This window comes from Maylandia zebra, linkage group LG12, assembly GCF_041146795.1.
Source record: "Maylandia zebra isolate NMK-2024a linkage group LG12, Mzebra_GT3a, whole genome shotgun sequence".
NCBI classification, from domain to species: domain Eukaryota; kingdom Metazoa; phylum Chordata; class Actinopteri; order Cichliformes; family Cichlidae; genus Maylandia; species Maylandia zebra.
In genome coordinates, this window is record NC_135178.1 from 26,698,404 (window position 1) to 26,717,102 (window position 18,699).

At 39.8% G+C, this 18,699-nt stretch overlaps 3 protein-coding genes across 7 annotated transcripts; 1 reads left to right on the forward strand and 2 right to left on the reverse strand.

Annotated features, from left to right (window-relative positions):
• Window positions 1-790: 790 nt before the first annotated feature.
• Window positions 791-1,706, reverse strand: LOC101479033 (fatty acid-binding protein, liver-type). The gene is made up of 4 exons (XM_004547142.5): window positions 1,468-1,706; window positions 1,196-1,368; window positions 969-1,061; window positions 791-878 (listed from the first exon to the last, which is right to left on the reverse strand). The coding sequence occupies exons 1-4, from the start codon at window positions 1,532-1,534 to the stop codon at window positions 828-830; spliced, it is 384 nt and encodes a 127-aa protein (XP_004547199.2). The 5' UTR covers window positions 1,535-1,706; the 3' UTR covers window positions 791-827.
• A 1-nt stretch (window position 1,707) lies between these two features.
• Window positions 1,708-4,167, reverse strand: LOC101478568 (isotocin-neurophysin IT 1). 2 transcript variants are annotated; one of them, XM_004547141.4, is made up of 4 exons: window positions 4,000-4,167; window positions 3,788-3,912; window positions 3,301-3,505; window positions 1,708-2,519 (listed from the first exon to the last, which is right to left on the reverse strand). In XM_004547141.4, exons 2-4 carry the CDS (start codon window positions 3,905-3,907, stop codon window positions 2,374-2,376), a joined length of 471 nt encoding a protein of 156 aa, XP_004547198.1. In that variant the 5' UTR covers window positions 3,908-3,912; window positions 4,000-4,167; the 3' UTR covers window positions 1,708-2,373. The 2 variants fall into 2 exon arrangements, with proteins under 2 accessions (XP_004547198.1, XP_004547197.1); XM_004547140.5 differs by having other exon boundaries at window positions 3,788-3,909; window positions 4,000-4,164.
• Window positions 4,168-5,700: 1,533 nt separating this feature from the next.
• Window positions 5,701-15,925, forward strand: znf366 (zinc finger protein 366). 4 transcript variants are annotated; one of them, XM_004547137.2, is made up of 7 exons: window positions 5,701-5,783; window positions 9,198-10,229; window positions 10,596-10,763; window positions 11,081-11,231; window positions 11,702-11,893; window positions 14,339-14,513; window positions 14,609-15,925. In XM_004547137.2, exons 1-7 carry the CDS (start codon window positions 5,710-5,712, stop codon window positions 15,277-15,279), a joined length of 2,463 nt encoding a protein of 820 aa, XP_004547194.1. In that variant the 5' UTR covers window positions 5,701-5,709; the 3' UTR covers window positions 15,280-15,925. The 4 variants fall into 4 exon arrangements, with proteins under 4 accessions (XP_004547194.1, XP_004547196.1, XP_076747081.1 ...); XM_004547139.2 differs by having other exon boundaries at window positions 5,725-5,877; XM_076890966.1 differs by lacking the exon at window positions 5,701-5,783 and adding an exon at window positions 5,885-7,397.
• The last annotated feature ends 2,774 nt before the right edge of the window (window positions 15,926-18,699 follow it).

The following is an 18,699-nucleotide window of genomic DNA, read 5'->3' on the forward strand; positions in this document are numbered from 1 at the left end:
CTGTAAGCTGTAAATATTTACAGTGCAGCTTCAAAGTGCCTCAAAGTCTCCTAAATCTCCATTTTTGACAAAGCCAGACATTCTAGTGTTGTGCCAGCATTCAGCTAGATTCAAGCAAGGTCTTTGAGTATCCCGGGTTACATTCATCAAGTTATTTGTTACCACTCACTAGGAAGTAGACATCGTCAATGAAAGCATCTTTTATACTTAACTCTTCACAGCCTCCACATTTTGCAGGAAAGTCTGACAAAGTTGCAAAAATGTCACAATCGCATCAACTTTCACCTTTGCCCCAACAAATTAGAAATACACTTCAAGTCCATGTACTGTAAGCCTCATATATTACATAAGGCGTGGAAATTATTAGACAAATACTGCATTATCAATTAAACGAAATACGTTTTCTGCACAGGATTTTTTGTAAAGGTTTAAACTAATTTTTGACTGTTCTTGTCAATTTCAGGTTATTATGTTATTTTTTTTCCTTTGATTTTTCCACTTCACCTCTTGGTATTATGTATTCCCCACACTTTGTTTACCTTTTTCAACTGGGAACCTATTACCGTTACCATGTTACTGCTTATATTTGTTTAAATAAAGTTTTTTTTTAATTTTTTTTTATTAAAACCCACAAGCAAGCGAAATTTCTGAAACCAAAAGCCCCCAAATTAACTAGTTGGGAGTATTTTTTAAACCAGCTGAGGAACTGGAGCTTGTTCAGTGTAAACCCAAATGAAGCATTTAACAACAGCCTGCTGAACACATACAAGTCAAACCATGACACAGTTGCTTTTTTTCACCCTCCTTTTATTATCATGTATAGAAAGTTACATGCGTTTGCTTGTCGTCTTGTGTACAATGTTTCCAAGAGTCAGTGTCTACAAGGAGAAGAACAAAATGCATTAAATACCAGCTAGTTAATCAACAAGGAAGACTTTAAAGAAAAGAAAGTCAGAAAAACTACTTACTGAAACGAGTGTGTTTGCATCCACCAGTTCTGTGACAGACAGAATGTTCTTCAGGGTGGTCTTCAGCTTATTGCCTTCATGCTGAACCACCCCCTTCAACAAGCATGATAAATGAAGATTAGGCTCAGTGATCAACTATAACATTTAATGCAGACCAAATGCGTTATAAGTGTTTTAGTTGTCATAATTGTGTTTCCTGTAGAATTAAGTTAAGTATCTTGGCTTACCTTGACTTTCTCTCCAGTGGGTGACAGTAGTTCAGCCTCCTGTCCGATAGTGAAATTGCTGACGATGGCATTTGCGCCAGTTGTGAATGTCACTTTGAAGGTGTCACCATTCTCCTCGATCTCAGAGGTGCTCTTAAGATCTTTGATTTTCTGAATGATCTCATCAGACAAACCTGTGGCAGAAAGCAAAAAGTTTGGAAAGCATTGGTCAGATAAATTGTTATTTCAGTTCATTCAGTGCAGGAAGCTTATTAGTTTTGCACAACTCTTACCAACAGCCTTCATGAAAGGCTCGAAGTTCTCCCGAGACTCAAGCTGGTATTTTCCAGAGAAAGACATGTTGGCAGGCAGTGAAGGTAAAGAAAGAGGCGAGTATCTGCCTCTTTTATATTCTCAAGCTACAGCGGATCAATCTTTAACCTCAGGTGCCTGAAATTAAGGAAAGTCCCTACTTCACTACTTCCAGCTTGCTCGCAAAAGATGGGCGGGCAGAGAGATAAAAGACAAAAGTCTTCAGCATGCTGTGTTTATTTGTTTACTGCTTTGTTGCATGCTCTGTGCCCTTCTATGCATGCCCATAGAAGGACACAGAGAACCAAAGTGGACTGACTGCAAAGTTAACCGAAACAAAATTGGATCAAAGGTGAACAGCCTATGAGATAATAGTCCCAACTGTTGCAACAGGGATATTGTGTCACCAGAGTTGCCACAAAAACACACACACACCATCATGTGGGGATCATTTGAATTTGCCAGAGATACTTTGGAGGATTATCTGAAAGATAAAGACTCTTGTGGGCTTTGTATATTTGTTTGCCAAACACAATGCCCTAATACGGTTCAAGCTGTCTTATAAGGAAAAGTATTTGGAAGGTTTGAAATACTGTAATTTTACACACAAGACTTAATCAGGTCAGGGAAAACGACAGCACTTTATACTCTCTTCAAACTTTATTTCAACATGCAGATAACAGGATGACCACAACAAGTATTCACCCCTAATTTCATACATAAAAATAGGCTATATTGACAAAGGCACTCTACAGAAGTACTGCAGGGGAAAAGAGCAAAACCAGCATCATGACAACAAACATAAAAACACAACTATGTGAACTACAAGTCCCATTTAATCCCTACAGCTCGAGAGCTTGCAGTGAGACCTTGACGTGAAGAGCAGCTCATTGGTGGACTCGATGAGGAGAACTGTGGCCAGCCAAATGCAGGAGCCTGAGGATGATGTCACCGGGGTCGCTGCCATCGAACTGGCTGGTTTGTTCATCTCCTTCCTCCTCGATAAGGCAGGATTGATCTGTGGTGCAGCTCTCTGAGGCAGGGTTAAGAACAAATCAGAAGGAGTTATTACCAAAAATGGTCATCGTCTACACTTTATGATCTGTTGTTATCAGTCTTTGTGACCTGTATTCATGGACCCTTAAAGAGCAGGGTAGGGTAAATTAGGTAAATCATCATGACCAAAGTAGTATACTAAAGCATGCAGAGCTCTATTAGGAATAAGATTTATAATTCTTGCATTATTCCTTACATTATATAAAACAACAAAAAAACAACAATGATTACAACTTCAGGTTTGGATGAAAGTCATCATGTTTACACTAGAGAATCTTTGACTTCTGCAGGTTTAGCTATGCTGAACCTTTGACCGGAATAGAGACTGCACAATTTCATGAATCAATCAAGTGCTTGTACCTGATAACCCCCACTAAAGTTTTTCAATGTTATAGCACTTTATAATTGTACTTCACTACATTTTAGAGGAAAATTTATACTTTTTACTTCATGTTGTTTACTCTAGATACTGTGCCTTTATCAAGTCAGATGTAATTAGCTTATAAAATAGGATGTATGCTTACACAGAACAAGCCACCCAGCTGTAAATATAATAATTACAATCCGCTTGACTGATCAGCTTAAACTATAAACTTTGCTGTCTTGTACTTTAAGCAAATATTGCTAATATAGTACTTCTCTGCTATTTGCTTTAGTTTGCAGGATTATTCTGCAAATAGTAGTGGTATTAATTACTTCAATAAAGGACTAAAATACTCCTTTTACTACTGCTTATATTTACATCAGGATTTTCTGACCTGCATCACAGCAGAGTCCTGAAGCAGCACAGCGTCCTCCTTCAGAACCACAGGGTCGTCCTCCTGCCTGGCAGGGGGTGAGCAGGTAGTTCTCCTCCACACAGTGAGCTGTTTCCGGGGAGCCGAGCAGGCAACCAAGACCTTCCCCGCAGCAGATACTTGGCCCGAAGCAGCGGCCTCTGTCTCCGGGGCCACACGACATGCACTAGAGGTTGAAACAGATGATTATTTTTGGTGTTGCTTTGAACGTCACCATAATTTACTACCTTATAAAGCATTTTTAGGCTTTCTCAGTTTGTATTTTCTTTCTGATGGTTTTGGCCCCTGACCCAAGTTTTTCACATGCATGTCACCTAAATCTCTCTTTAGGCTTTGCATTATCTGAATAAATGAATGAAGAGAAACATGTGCCAGTTTGCTAATAATATTGTCAGAAGCTTCAAAAGCTGCAAAGTTAAAGACCTATTGACTGACTGATTGAGCTTACCTTGCGCAGTGGTGCATCCATTATGGACCTTTTTCCTCCGATAGGGCAGTTGGAGATGTAACACGCTGAACATACAGACAGGAGAAAAAGCAGGCACACAGACACAGCAGCTCCGGTCATTTCTGCTAAGAATGGAAGAGAAAAACAGAGAAAAAAACACTTAGTAAGGCTGACCACAAAATCCACGCTTCACGGAGAGCAAATGTACACACTTGTTAGCTCAAGTTCCTCTTTAGGTTGCTCTTGGATGACTGCTGACTTCTCTGTCTCATACGGTGTTGCTGGTGTGTCTTATATACTTCCAAAGCACCTTTTGAGAGTGACACAGAAACTTAAAAGCCACTTAGAAATCCTTAATGAGGCCTTTTTAATCACCTTAGCAGATGAAGCTGACCACTGTGTGGGCCAGGTCAAAGGGCCTGGTAATTGTGTGGCCTGGTTTGCTTCTTCCTATTGGAGATCATTAGTTAAGGGCTCCTGCTGCGTGACCGTGCATGTTAGAGATGTTAGGAAAGTCAGAGAGGTCAAGAAGAGCAGGCAGCGGTGAAATTATTCAAAGCAGGACGGGACAAGAGGGTAGCACCAGTTTAATTTTTTTTTAAAGAACAAAAAAAAGTTAATTTTAAGGATTCAACTTTTTATTACTACCCCTGGGAGGTCAGGAGAGAGTGAAAAAGCTGGTTTTAAAGGTTGACAGAACATTTCTGGCCTGCTGAGCCACCATGTCGGTAAGCAATGCTTCTTGCAGAGCTTGTAAACAAACTCGACAACAAAGCAAGAAACACACATACCCACAAACGTATATACACACATATGCACACCTGAAAATTTCCCTTTCTATTAATAAAGTCCTTAATTCCTCAGAGGAATTGATGCACACATTGTCCAGGGCCGAGGTTAATTGGTCTCATGAGCTAATTAACACAGCTAATGATTGGCCACATCTCATAAAAGACAGTTTCACCGTTTCAATGATATGAGCTCAATTACTGCAGCTCCCTCCTGATTTACTAACTGCCACCTCATCTCAATTAAAAAGCGGCTAACATCGTCATTGTTCAAAAACTTCTGTGCCAACAGAGACGCGTGGGATGTTAATTTACTCAGATTTCACAACCAGAGACAGGTAGCTACAAACGGTATATGATGACAAACAGGACAATAAAGTGGCACTGTAGACAGATAGGCCACTCCTGCCTCCTAGTGGCTGTGCTGACGCATGTCATCTATTTGTACATTTTTCATTGCTGCTGTTTCCATCTGCCACGTGTTTTGTGGGAAGTGGAGAAAATAATGGGAAAACTGATTAAGGTGATCCTGCAATTGATTACCAGAGCAACACACACAATGCATGAAAAAATACAATTTCAAAAGAAAAAAGAAAAAAGAAAATAAAACACATCATGTCTCACATGTTTTTTCTCCTGTAATGTGATATATTACACATTGCAGTGTCTCCCTGGCAATCTGTGATGAACATGTACATAACAATCAAGAACCTTTGACAATATTTATTTCATAAGCTCAAGAAATGTTCTATTTTATCTATTTAAAAAAAGATACTTATTTGCTTATAAATATGAAAACAGCCAGTTTTAAGATACATCTCATTGAGCTGGATTAATGGAAAGCATTGCTATCTTCCATCATGATATGTCACTTTGCAGCTATTAAACCTAGAAATTGTGCTGTTTTCAAGTGAAACATCAGCACCCTCCTCCCCACATTCCTCCAAAGGCTATGCAAATCCCTATTTCATAGAGAAATAGAGATGTCTATCTAGTGTTTCCTTATTTTTCTGCAGGAAGGCACTAGGCTTGTTGACTTCCTCTCCCCTCCCTTCCTTCCTTCTCTCCGAAGGTACTCATCTGAAAAATGAGAACAAAGTGATTGTTCCTGTTCTCTTTCTTAAGTCAGTTCAAATGCTATCCGTGGACAGGCGGCTCATTGTCAGGAGAGTTGCAGTGCGAGCAGGAGGGAGAGAAGAGAGGCACAGGTACAGCAGCAGCTACTGCAGCAGCACTTCAGCCCCAGCATCACAGAGAAAATACACACACACACACACACACACACTCTGCTACACTCAACTGGTAAGTTACACACGCAGACATATGCTGCAACCGCACACAGCACACACTTACATGGCACTGACTGGCACATGAGGAGGGGCTTCGGGTCTAATGGATTGTTTGGAATGCGTGGTGTGGCGAGGACAGGCTGGGGTCTCTGCACAGAGCAACTTAACTAAGAGTAGTGAAGAGGATAAAAGAGCAGGACAATGTCCAGGAGAGACCCAAAACTTCAGCAGGCGTCTAGGGCTCTTTGAAAATCCTGGAAAGAGGCAGAAAAATCCAGTTTTTGCATTTGGCATCTTGTTGTTGTTGTTGTTTTTTTTATTCCTGTAGATTGATTTTTATGAATTTCCATCCATGTATCTGAGAAAGGGAAATTTACTGGTAGAAATGTGTCATTTTAATGTTTTTCCAGAAGTAAAATGCTAATTATTTGTTGAGGTGGATTTAAATGTCAAAGTTTCACTGGTTTTCATTTCATCGTCACATTAGCTTTTATGACGTTTGTGTTGTAAGAATGCATGCAAAGCTGGATGCAGATGTTGAGCTGAAATACTTAGAAAGCTAATCCTTGATTTGAGATCAACATTTGCTTTCAATTCATCAGTTAAAATGTTTGTCAAGCAAAAATGCCAAAATGTGATGGAATTACAACCTCCACATTACGAGCTTTTGCTATTTTTTTCTTTGACTTGCGTTACTACAATTTTTTTAGTTTTTGCCAGAAAAAATGAGAAAATGTAAGACGTCTCCTTAAATTTCTGGAAACTGTAGCAGGTGTTTTCTTAAAATTTGATACTCATAAATTGAAGCCTTGGGTATTTTTAAAATGTTTACATTTTAAAAGCCAACAGGTATGTAACCTGTGACAGACATGAAGTGGAAACTGTAGTCATGCAAGCAGTGGACTGGTACAGGTCTCAGCAGTTTCTCACTGATAAGCACTACAGTGTTAACAGGAATAGAATTAATCTGCACCACTATTTTAAATGTCATGCAGAAGTAAGATAGTTCCCCTCTGACTATCTTCATCTTTACATCCATTACAATCATCTATTCTATATTTCTATATCATACAGATGCAAACTGCAGTTTTGTGATTTTGCTTAAGTGAACTCCAGTAAAGTTTTGGCTATCAGTCCAAAAAAGAAAAAGAAAAAAAAGAAGGATGAAGAGCACAGAGAAAAAGAGATGGAGAAGCGAAAAGGGGCCAGGAGGTAGAGGCGAACTTCTCACAGATAACTTCCTAATTTCAGACAAGGAGAAGATCTGTGAGAAACGAAGAAGTGAAAGGTTTCAGGTTGAAACCTGAAAGGTGTGGGTGTCAACGCCACACCGTGCATGCGTGTGTGTGTCCGCTTGCATTCCTTCCACAGGAATCTTCAGAGAAGTGGTTTCATGTCATAAATAGAAACAGGACACAGTTTCATTTGATGCACTTTTGTCAAGTCTTTCTCCAAATGTTACAACTGGAAATATATGTAAGCAGTGGTGGAAAGTAAACACATGCAAGAACTGAACTTGAAAGCAAATGTAAGGTATTTATAGTTTATTTACTTCCTTATTTGTATAGATTTTATTTGACAGCTACTTGCTATTTTTCAAATTAAGAATTAAAATAAATGCATATGATGGAAAGTATATTACTGATTTTCAAACCAGTCATTCACAGTGTATTATTTTGCAAAATGGCAATGCCCCTCATAGATATGAGTTCCTGCTTAAGATTTCTGAGGTTTAACCAGCTTGTTTTTGCACCACGTTGTTTTTTGCTAAATCCTTTCTTCACCTTTATGATGTTTTCCCCCATCAATGTCAAGAAAGCATGATAAGATGGATGCATTTTTTGTGTAGTCAGTAGCAGTTATTTCTGATTGTGTCATTCTTATAAAGAGTGTATAAAGAGTCCCATTAAATACGTGTTAATGTGTGAAACATTTAAAACTAGTGGATACTGGGGACAAATGTAATATATATTTTTTAAAAACATTTTCCTCACAGGCTAATTGAAATACACTTGTCATCTCCTGATAAACAAAACACAAATGTGCACCAACTAATAGTACAACTGATATCTTGTCAATAATGGGAACAGGGCTAAAATACCTATTTTAATGCAAGAAACCAGAGTTTTACAACTGAGCCCTTGATGGGGGAAATAGTAACAGAAGAGGGTGGAAAATGTAACACTGAAAAAATACATCATACTAACTGGGTAAATCTCAAACAGAAGCAATCTTCAAAGTAATCACCTTACTAACTAAAAATGTTCAGCCTTTGTACTTTCAAATTTATTTTGATATCAGGCAATCTGTGCATTCAAGGCAAACATCTCTTTTGATTTTCCCAGCAACATTGGCGACTATTCCAGAACCAACTAGATTTTGATTCTGTGAACTGAGTTAAAAGTACATTTAACTCAAATGCACAGACGATACGATGACAGAACAATTTCTAACCTGACATACATTAATAGACATCATAGATATTAATAGATCCTACCAATAATAACACAAAAGGATCATGTGAAGAACATATTAATATATTTATTTAAAAGGACCAGAAGTGAAATATATAAAAAATGTATGTGTATGATATAATGCATGACACATGTATTGCACAAACAAACTGACACTTTCTTTCTGTCAGTAGTTCGACTAATATTGTCATTTTAAATGTAGTTTAGTCAAATATTTCTATTTTCTCATCACCCTTGTCATCACCACAGACAGACATAGTGCCTGCAATTGTAAATGTTACAAGTATCACTGATGTCACACCAATGTTGCTGACTTGCATTCTACTGTGGTTGGCGACATTGATATTAGTACTGGTTGTTCGTGTTAGTTTCTAAGATATAGCGAGGACAGAACAGATGCAAGTCTAAATGCACATTATTTGAAGGCAGCAGAAGAAAATACATGTAATCACTCGAAGTTGGTTCTGGTTTCAGGACTTGCTTCGTGTTACTGTTACTCTTCTTTAAACCAGTCAATTCCTGACTTTTACTCTTGTAAATTCCTGAAAGAAAATTCATTTTATACTGGATAAAGTATTGGGATAGTTTTTGATGCTTCAGTTTTTCTGTGTGATTATGATGAAACTGTCAGGCTCACTCAAAAGTTAAAAGGAAAACTTCAAAGATCCACATTTTATATGAAGAACTAAAAAGCCCTTTATTTTTATGTCATGTCTTGCTTGCCTTCTGCATCATCAAGTGAGCTTTGTAAGCTCACAAGTAGTTTTAACAGACTCCCTCTAGTAAAAGATTTGATTAAATACTTTCTTCCCTGTTGTTACTGGAGATATTTAACAACTTCTTTTCCTTTTTCATGCAGAAAGAAGATGGAAAAAGATAGAGTAAGCATCTCACCGCGAAGAAGTCCTCCCCTCCGAGAAGAGCTAAGACAAACATCTCAGCGCAGTTTCTACCTAAGCCCAGCTCCGCTCTTTATTCAGCCCCCCAAATTTTCTCCAGCTAGATATCCCAGCATATCACCCACCAGAGATGCCTACAGTGCTTTTAGTCCACCTCTTTTCTTTCCCATGCTTGGCCCCAGTTACACCCTCAAAGAAGGATCCCAAAAACGCAAAAGGACTCCCTTAAAAGTAGATGGCCATGAGGGAGGTGAATCTCCTGAGAAGGAGGCAGAAGAGGCAGAAGAAAGCCGCAGTAAGAAGACAGTGGACCTGCCACACATTCCCTTTTCCCTCCCACCTCGTCCGTTTCCGTCTCCATCTCCAAAACCCATCCCTGGCATGATCGAGCTCAACAGCCTGCAGCTTCAACACAGACCTCCAGATGTGAATTTTCCTGTGCAGGTAAAACAGGAGCCACTCAGTCCTTCCCCCATCTGGCCACCCTCTCCTCTGCTTCTTCACCCGCCCTACTTCCCACCTCTCCACCACAGCCTTCTCCCTTACCCCTTCTTTATGCCTGGCCCTATCATGCACCACCCCCCTGGTGGTTTCTACCCCAGAGAGGACCTCCGCCCCAGTCATAGCGCCCGTGAAGGAGCTCCTCGAAGTGGTACGAGCAGCGCTGAGAAGCTCGGTCTCAATGTTCACGTAGATGACAGCTACTATGTGGACGTTGGCGGAGACCAGAAGAGATGGAAGTGTCGAATGTGTGAGAAGTCCTACACATCCAAGTATAACCTGGTCACACACATCCTGGGTCACAACGGCATCAAACCACACGGATGTCACCTGTGTGGGAAGCTATTTAAGCAGCTGAGCCACCTGCATACACACCTACTCACACACCAGGGAATGAGGCCCCACAAGTGCCAGGTGTGCCACAAGGCCTTCACCCAGACCAGCCACCTGAAGAGACACATGATGCAGCACAGTGACGTGAAGCCATACAGGTAAATTATTTTTACATACAATATGTCAAAGAGGTAGCCATCGTGATGTTGAGTATCTTGGCAGTCACCATCTTGGTGTTCTGAAGCTGGAGGTAATGAATAAGGGGTGAAACCAAACAGATGTCGATCGCAAGCTAACCCAAATCACCTTAGCAGTTGAGTTCCCTTCCCCTTAGACTTCCATACAGTTGGACTATTTGTCAGCCTGTGGAGTGGCCTCCTGTGTAGAATTAGGCTTATAATCTACTTTTTACCAGCTTTACACCAGTTTTACTTTCATTTCCACTCATTCCAATATATTGCATAGAGTTTCTGCTGTTTAATGCCTAGATTTCCTGCTCATTCACACTTTTTCTGCACCTCCAGCTGCAGTGTGTGTGGTCGAGGTTTCGCTTATCCCAGCGAGCTTCGAGCCCACGAGCTGAAGCATGAAAAAGGTCAAGAGAATGTATGTGTGGAGTGTGGTCTAGACTTCCCCACACTGGCACAGCTAAAGAGGCACCTGACCGTCCACCGAGGTCCCACATTGTACAGGTGAGCTCATTTCCTTCCTTTCATATTCTTATGTTCATATTCTTGTTATTGTTTAAAGTAAGCAGTTAGTTGGCTTAGCACAGCAGCTCAAGCTCCACCCATTGGGGACATCCACTAATTCTTTCCAAGAAATAGATTTTTTTTTTTTTAAATTTTAAATGAGGCTAACCTCTTGCTGGCTATGGCCTCAGATTTTCTGCGCAATATTAATTATTCGTGGAACTCCTGGCACAAAAGTGTATTTTTATATATGCATTTCCCACATTGTTGAGACATTCCAGCAGGCTAACTGCAAATGTTGGTTGCTGTGTGTGCAGGTGTACAGAGTGCCAGAAGACTTTCCAGTATCCCAGTCAGCTTCAGAACCACATGATGAAACACAAAGACATCAGACCGTATATCTGCAGTGAGTGTGGGATGGAGTTCATCCAGTCGCACCACCTGAAACAGCACACGCTCACTCATAAAGTAGGTGGTTTATGAGGATTAAAAAATGAAATTTGAAAGTTTTTTTTCTCTCTTGTTTTTTAATGGCATCCAAGAATTATCAGCTTGCCCAGTTTACATTTTGGATAGTAAAAATGAAGTGAAGCAGTTTCCTCTTGAATTTTGACTGAAGCTACTTTTAACTGCTTAACATCCAGTTTTTATTCTTTAGTAGCATTAGAGTTTAGACAAACCACCTTTATACACGTCCTGTATTAGCATGCCCAAGCTCTAAAATGCACAACTTATTGTTTATACCATTATATTTACAACTGTAGCAGCGATAGTTTCATCAAATAGATATTTTATATTTCGTAAATAAATGTAAATGCATTTCCACTGGCACTGCCTGGCATATTTGTTATCAGGGGACGATCTGGCCTCTCTAAAGCAAACCAGAAGAATGACTCGTCTTTCTCACACCACTACTTCCACGTTATCTTGTTCTTCAGGGGGTGAAGGAGCACAAGTGTCGCATCTGTGGTCGTGAATTCACCCTGTTGGCCAACATGAAGCGTCACGTCCTCATCCACACCAACATTCGGGCCTACCAGTGCCACATGTGCTTTAAGAGTTTCGTCCAGAAACAGACTCTAAAGGCTCACATGATCGTCCACTCGGACATCAAGCCCTATAAATGCAAGGTTGGTCGAGTTTGGCATGTGAGATGTGGCTCTTTCTTTTGGCCTTCTGTACAGCAAATTTCCCAAAGGTTCACGTGTTCGAATGACAAAGCACGTTAGTGGCCTCAGTAAGTATGACTCATGTCTGCGCTGTCAGGTGATCTCATTATGGAGTGACAAAGTCCATAGGAGAAGAAGAATATAAATTTGTAATTTAACTTACATGACATGACATCTCCCTGGCCTGTCAAAACCTGCTCTGTATTCAGTTAGTAACTGGAGGTGTTGGAGGTCAGTATGGCACATTTTGTGTCCATATGTGCGTCCATGAAGTCGGAATCAATTATTTCATTTAAATGAGATTTTTTAATTATAGAGATACTCTTATTTTTTCCTGAAGTATAGAAAAATTACCCACAGAAAAAAGTCACTCCCCTCAGCAGGAAAACCACAGAACTGGCAACCCAAGTGAAGACAGGATTATCAGTATGACAAAAAACTAGCCCTTTCCTGCCCTATCACAACAAAATCGAGCCACAGTGTTTCTACACCATATGACTGAGCTAGTTTCCAGCAGTGTTCCTCTAAAGGGCAAACTGGTAAAAGTGTAACATCACATTTGTAGGATATCATTATGAAATTGCTGTTAGCAACCACTAAACCACAGTTTAAGCCTCCAACAAAAAGAGAAAATGAAGCAAAACAGTTTGCCAGGTATGTCTGAAAGCAGTAAAATCCATCTACTGTGACTTATAAAGTTTAATATTTATCTTATCACACTGAAATGTAATCCCATGTAGCAAAGGGCTTGATGTGGAACATTTTTGGGGGGTAGAGTGAGGATAGCTATTTCCACTCTTCTTGCTAAGCTAAGTTAATGAGCTAGACACGTGTGTAATGGACAAAATGTTATTTTATTATTACATTTACAGCAATACACAAATCATGACATCATAAATGGGCCTTAAAAACATAAAACAGCTGTTAGAAAAATGCAAGCTGTAAAACATATATATTTATTTACATATGAAGCAAATACATACTTTCACTGGTAATCAGTAGAAGGCACGAACTGTAGTAAGATGAGAAGCAGCAGGTCATTGTTAGCTACAGGTCTGGTTGCTATTTCAGTTTCATTTTATGCCTTTAATACTCAGTTATTTTACTATAAGGAGTAAATAAAGGCATCTAAAATGCAAGTGTCTCCCTTTTTGCAAGCTACACAAACCAAGTCTTGATAATCACAGCCAGGAACTAGGCTTGTAATTTGTAGTGGCAGCTGCTGTTAAAGAATTTGTCTGTTTTGACCTTGGTTTTTGGTACAACTTGAGGACTGAGACGATGACCAGATAGCAGAGAGGCTTATGGGAGTGGGAGCCTCCTTGTCCATAGGAAGGATATCGCCGCACAAACTGCCTCTCTAACAATGGCCCGTTGGCCTCCCCGGAGAACAAGCCCCGCAAATAGATTTCATCTCGCTTTCTCTGCTGCTGGAGGCAGCTTCCTGTTTTCTCACGGTCCTCTTGGACAGTTTACAGTCCCTCTCTCCTCCTGAAGGAAAGGACCACCCTTATAAAAAAGAATGCAGAGGAAGGACAGCACAGGAGTTGCCCTTCCCTGTTCTCCTCCTGGCCCTGTCTCAGTGTTGCTTCCTCTCTCTCTCTCTCTCTCTGTCTTTTTCTTTCTGTTTTTCTTGTGTGTGTGTGTCCTTGCTTGTGTGTGAGGGGGGAAGACAGAGAGGAAATGAGGAAAATAACTATAGAAGGAGGGAGAAAGAATGTGTGTATGTATGCATGTCTGAAAGACTTCGCATTCATTCATGATTACGTGTAAACTCTGCAACTCAGCATCTGAGAAAATTAGTCATCTAACAAAGGAGATCTGGTAGAGAGAAAAATAACAGGTAATTAGGGCTTGCCTGTTATTGTTGGATGTGGACACAGTGTTTACTCACTGATGAAAAGCTAGAGTATCACCTTTAATACTCGATTCTTACACTTTGAATTTGAATCTGAGAAATATGCTTTGTTTTTAATCACTCCATTCATCTGACCACTGCAGCTGTTACAAATGAGCTTAAAATATTATTTTTATTGCAGATAGTTTATAAGGTTTGTAAGGTATTAATGCTTGTGTGTGTTTATATTATTCAAATTGTAGCAAAAATTCGAATTCAGAATTTTACATTGTATTGATAACATGTAAATTTTAATACAAAAATATCTTGGCCTTTTCACTTTTCAAGCCAGAAAATTGGCAACTGGATGGGTTGTTAACATAATATTCACTTATTTTTTTTAATGACTTGAAATAAAAGCAAGAGATTAAAATGTACTTACCTGAGAAACCTTGCGAATGATTCAGGATGCATAGCCTATGCATCACTGTTAATAATGTGTCAAATTAAACCCGAGGTCTTAATGAGTTCCTAATATCTGGACATGTATTCTCTCTCTTCTCTTTCAGCTTTGTGGGAAAGAATTCAACAGGATGCACAACCTAATGGGCCACATGCATCTCCACTCAGACAGCAAACCCTTCAAATGCCTATACTGCCAGAGCAAGTTCACACTGAAGGGGAACCTCACCAGACATATGAAGGTTAAACATGGTGTCATGGACAGAGGCCTGGATGAGAGACGTAAGTGTGCACACACTGCTGATGATGTATATTGTTTATGTATTTTAGTAAAATTTGTTGTGAAATGTAACTTTTTTTTCTCCCTGTGATTTCAGTATTTAGGCAAAGAGGGCGTTTCTGTCTGACCACCCCGATGGACCTCCTCACCCACTTCAGCCAAGAGGAACCGTTTGACCTCTCCCAGAAACCCCCGGGTCTGCCCAGCCTCCGTCTCTCCCAGTCTGATGGTGAGAGCGTCCCGGGAAGCTCCTGTCAGGAGGAGGAGGATGAGGAGAGTTTGTACAGGAGCCAGTACAGCCCTGAAGTAGACCACCACGAGGAAGCAGGTGCTCAGTACATCCCTGAGCTGGAGGAAAGAAGGCAGGGATCCCCTGGTGAACCGAGGGAAGGCAAGAGACAGAAACAGCAGAAGTACCAGGAAAGTTTAGAGGATGAGACGTTTGAGAGGGAGTCAGTAGCAGAAGGTCAATCTAAAGTTCCCAGAGGTAACAAGGTGCAGCTATTGGAGTCCGAGACATCCTATGAATCAGATGCAGAATTAGGTGAGCAGGTGTGCCGCCAAAAAATGGTCCGTAGACAGTCATATGAATATGACTCAGAAGAAGAAGAAGCACATCAGCTAGAGCTAGATGAACCAAAACAAAGAAAAGAAAAGTTGGATAACTTTCACAAGGCCATCGATGTGGAAGAGACAAACAAATACGAGCGCATTGCTCAAAGAGTTTACGGGTCAAACGGTGAAGAAGACAAACATGAAGAAAAGTGAGTCAAAGACTCAGAAGATAATTAAATGTGTAGCATTGTTTCTTGTTTAAAACTAAGTGGTTGTTTTGGAGGGCAACGACAATATGCATGCTTCCAAACATCTCTGATTAGGGAAGGGTGGTGAGTAGCAGCGAATGAACTTGTTGTTTATTACCAGAGCAAAAAAATCAAGAATAACTACAAGCTGTGAAGAATATTGCATGTAAAAAACATATCAAATTATCATTAATAGTGACTGACAGAAGCTTTGGCTGGAAACGTGCGATGTAAATAAAATGCAAACAGATATTTAATGTTTTAGTTTTTTACAAATCATTTTGAAATGTTGCTTAAATATGTAACTCTGGTTTGACTCAGAATCTAATCTGTGATATTAAAATTTTAAGTGTTACTGATCACACCATTGTACATGCTCTACTCTTGTTTGTGTGATATTGTTCTAAAAGTCAGCAAAAAACTGGATGAAAAATGTTTTTGACAGACACAATTGAAAAAAAAAAGCTAAAATGATTTTGTTTTTTTACATTCTATGTCTCGATTGTTTTTTATGCACATGCTCTTTTTTGGAGATATTTCTGTGTTTTATTGCAATGTTGGTGATCTGAATATGATTCTGATGAATAAATACTGAAATAAAAGCTTGAATACACAAACTTGATGCTTTTTCTCACTAAATGCCTTATAAACATCGCTGCAAATGTCTTTACAGCATATGAGCCTAGATGCTAAATTTCGATTCTCTCCGTCTCGCACATACCGAGCGAGAAATGATTGCTGCTAGTTTCAGAAAGCTTGCCTCTATCCTCCTGCTTCTCTTTCAAAGCAGAGGAAGAGGAAGAGAAAACACCTCTCCCCTTCTCTCTTTTAGGTTGTGATCAAACAGCAGTGACGGACACAGTGGGTGTCCCAGACAAAGGCTTCATATGTCTGTATGACTCAGAATAAAGCATTGTTTCTCCTCGTTGCAGAAGTCTCACTGAAAATAGAAATACTACATGAAAAAATGTTGTACAATGCGCTGTGTGGGATAACTCGCACTTAAGATTGCTGGATTATAAAGAAATGAGCAAAATGTGACTATAAACATTACTTACTATGCTTCAGTCCACAGTATGTGCTGTGGGCTACATCTCATATAATCATGCCAGTTCAGGTAAACAGTCATTTCTTGTCAGATGAAATGCAGAACAGCAGCTTCTCTATTTTGACCAGCGACGACCACCGTGTCCAAAAGAGCGAAACTGCAAACAGTTTGAGGAAGTTCTCACATCCTCCTCTTCTTTCCTTTCCTCACCTACATGTTTCAGTCCCAGCCACTTGCCTGAAGAGAAACCACAGAGAGTCGGCCGTATCACCATCTCCTGTTCACAGTTAGCTCCTCTTTATCTAATCTCCTCTGAAAAAGCATGTTGAGCACGTTGAGTCCATCACTTTTTCGTGAACTGAAACTTGAGAGACAATGAGAAGCCAAAGATGAATCAGACACAGGGGAGAACAGGTAAATACGTCTCGGGTGGGAAAATGAATCTCGTGGTTAAAAACAAAAAAACAGCTCGAGCTCTGTGAAAACACTGACCATAAGCATCATGCCATCAGTGGTTACTCAGAGACATTCAAATCACACAACCTTTGTGCTATGCTCTATAAACTGAAGAAGAAAGTAGTTGACCAACAGGAATAACCCTCTAAACCAGGGATGGCAAACTCATTTTAGCTTGAGGGTCGCATTCAGCCTACTTCTGTTGCGGGCTGGAAGAGTGAAACTGCACTTCCTGTCAGTGTTCAGTGTTCACGTCTCAGTTTTTCTACAAGACAAATGTGTAAAATTATATAATAGAATTTAAGTGTTTTCGCAGGTCTTTGCAATCAGGGAACAAAGAAAATATTCATTCTAATTAACACACATAGAAAATTATTCAGGGCAGCGCTGTGGTCCGGCACTATCACCTCCCAGCAAGAAGGTCCTGAGTTTGACTCCACCACCAGGCCGGGGCCTTTCTGTGTGGACTTTGCATGTTTTTGTCTGGGTACTCTGGCTTCCTCTCACAGTCTGAAGGCATGCAGTTAGTGGGGTTAGGTCAATTTGTGATTCTAATGCACTCATAGGTGTGAATGTGAGTGCAAATGGATATCTTTCTCTCTGTGTTAGCCAGGCTAACTGTCCAGGGTGGACACCGCCTCTCAGCCTATGGTAGTTGGGATAGGCTGCAGTGCTCCCCTCCCCCCATGACCCTGATAAGGATAATCCTATTCCCATTTTTCCAAAACGCTGCTTTACCCAAACCATACTGTAGGTTGTGCTAGGGTTGTCATCTGTCTTAAGTCCAATAAATTATTGTTATGATGTTTTCTGTTTCATAATACTGTGATTAAAAAGTTGAGTCAAGGACTGTTTCGGAAAACATTTTGTAACTCAAATGGCTGATAATGACAACAGTTTAAAAGTCTTGGAAAGAAAATTCAACTAAACTTGTGAAAAAATAGGAGTCACAACACTTGGCTGGAAAGTTGGGCTGTATATTACAGCGCGGTTCATGTCCTGCTATCCTGTTTCATCCGGAATGTATTTGAATACTGTTATATAAGCAGGCAAATTACAGCAAGCCGTTTTGGGTTTTTTTGTAGGTTTTTTTTACACAATAAATGTTTTCGAAATCATGCACATTCAAGAAGGAACTCAGGATGAGTTGATAACCAGACTGAGGATTGGTATCTTGTAACTTTTTATAATGTGGCTAAAATTGTTTCTCCTTTTAGAGATTCTTATAATTGTCTCATTGTGTAATGTACATTTATTTAATGTCTTAAATACAAATTAAATAAAATTCAGACTATCACGCTGCTCATCCTAGCTATCCTTATATGATAAATTTATCCATTATATTTTGCAGACACATACTATTGGTCAAGCATGCATGTGTTCAATGACAGTTCACATCTATTGCATAAAAAGCCTCCCTACAAAATGCTTTGTCATTCCCTGTATAATGCAGTTCTTTTATCACATCGCACCAACCTGCACCAACGTCCTCTAACACTATGGATGAGAAATAAAAAAGGGAAGCAGCAAGGGGCTGCCCGTAAGCAAGATCCTGAAAACAAATACTTCTGATTTTTTTTTCATCTCTAAACCACAAACATACCTTTTTTTAACATGATGAGAGAAGTGTGGGTTTTAAAACGTGATTTTCAATAAAGGTTCTGTAGACTTTGTATGGCCTTTTGCATAATGGCAAAACAGAAAGGCACAAGATGATATCAGAAATCCCAGTAATGGAACTGAATGGTACACTTCTTGTTTACTTGTAGTGACTACACTGTAATGCATCTCAGGTACAAATTTCCTGTTTTGCTGGTCACTGAGAAAATGAGATGGTGCTAAAATTCTTCCATGTTTTGTTTAACAGAGTGGTCCCACCCT

Excerpts from the sequence above, each read along its gene's own strand:
- LOC101479033 (XM_004547142.5), bottom strand. The coding sequence starts at position 1,534 with ATGTCTTTCTCTGGAAAATACCAGCTTGAGTCTCGGGAGAACTTCGAG. Across the intron at positions 1,369-1,467 it reads GCCTTTCATGAAGGCTGTTG|GTTTGTCTGATGAGATCATT; the intron begins GTAAGAGTTGTG and ends TTTCTGCCACAG. Across the intron at positions 1,062-1,195 it reads CCACTGGAGAGAAAGTCAAG|GGGGTGGTTCAGCATGAAGG; the intron begins GTAAGCCAAGAT and ends TGCTTGTTGAAG.
- LOC101478568 (XM_004547141.4), bottom strand. The coding sequence starts at position 3,907 with ATGACCGGAGCTGCTGTGTCTGTGTGCCTGCTTTTTCTCCTGTCTGTA. Across the intron at positions 3,506-3,787 it reads TGGATGCACCACTGCGCAAG|TGCATGTCGTGTGGCCCCGG; the intron begins GTAAGCTCAATC and ends TTCAACCTCTAG. Across the intron at positions 2,520-3,300 it reads AGGACTCTGCTGTGATGCAG|AGAGCTGCACCACAGATCAA; the intron begins GTCAGAAAATCC and ends ACCCTGCCTCAG.
- znf366 (XM_004547137.2), top strand. The coding sequence starts at position 5,710 with ATGCTATCCGTGGACAGGCGGCTCATTGTCAGGAGAGTTGCAGTGCGA. Across the intron at positions 11,894-14,338 it reads TCAAGCCCTATAAATGCAAG|CTTTGTGGGAAAGAATTCAA; the intron begins GTTGGTCGAGTT and ends CTTCTCTTTCAG. Across the intron at positions 14,514-14,608 it reads CAGAGGCCTGGATGAGAGAC|TATTTAGGCAAAGAGGGCGT; the intron begins GTAAGTGTGCAC and ends CTGTGATTTCAG.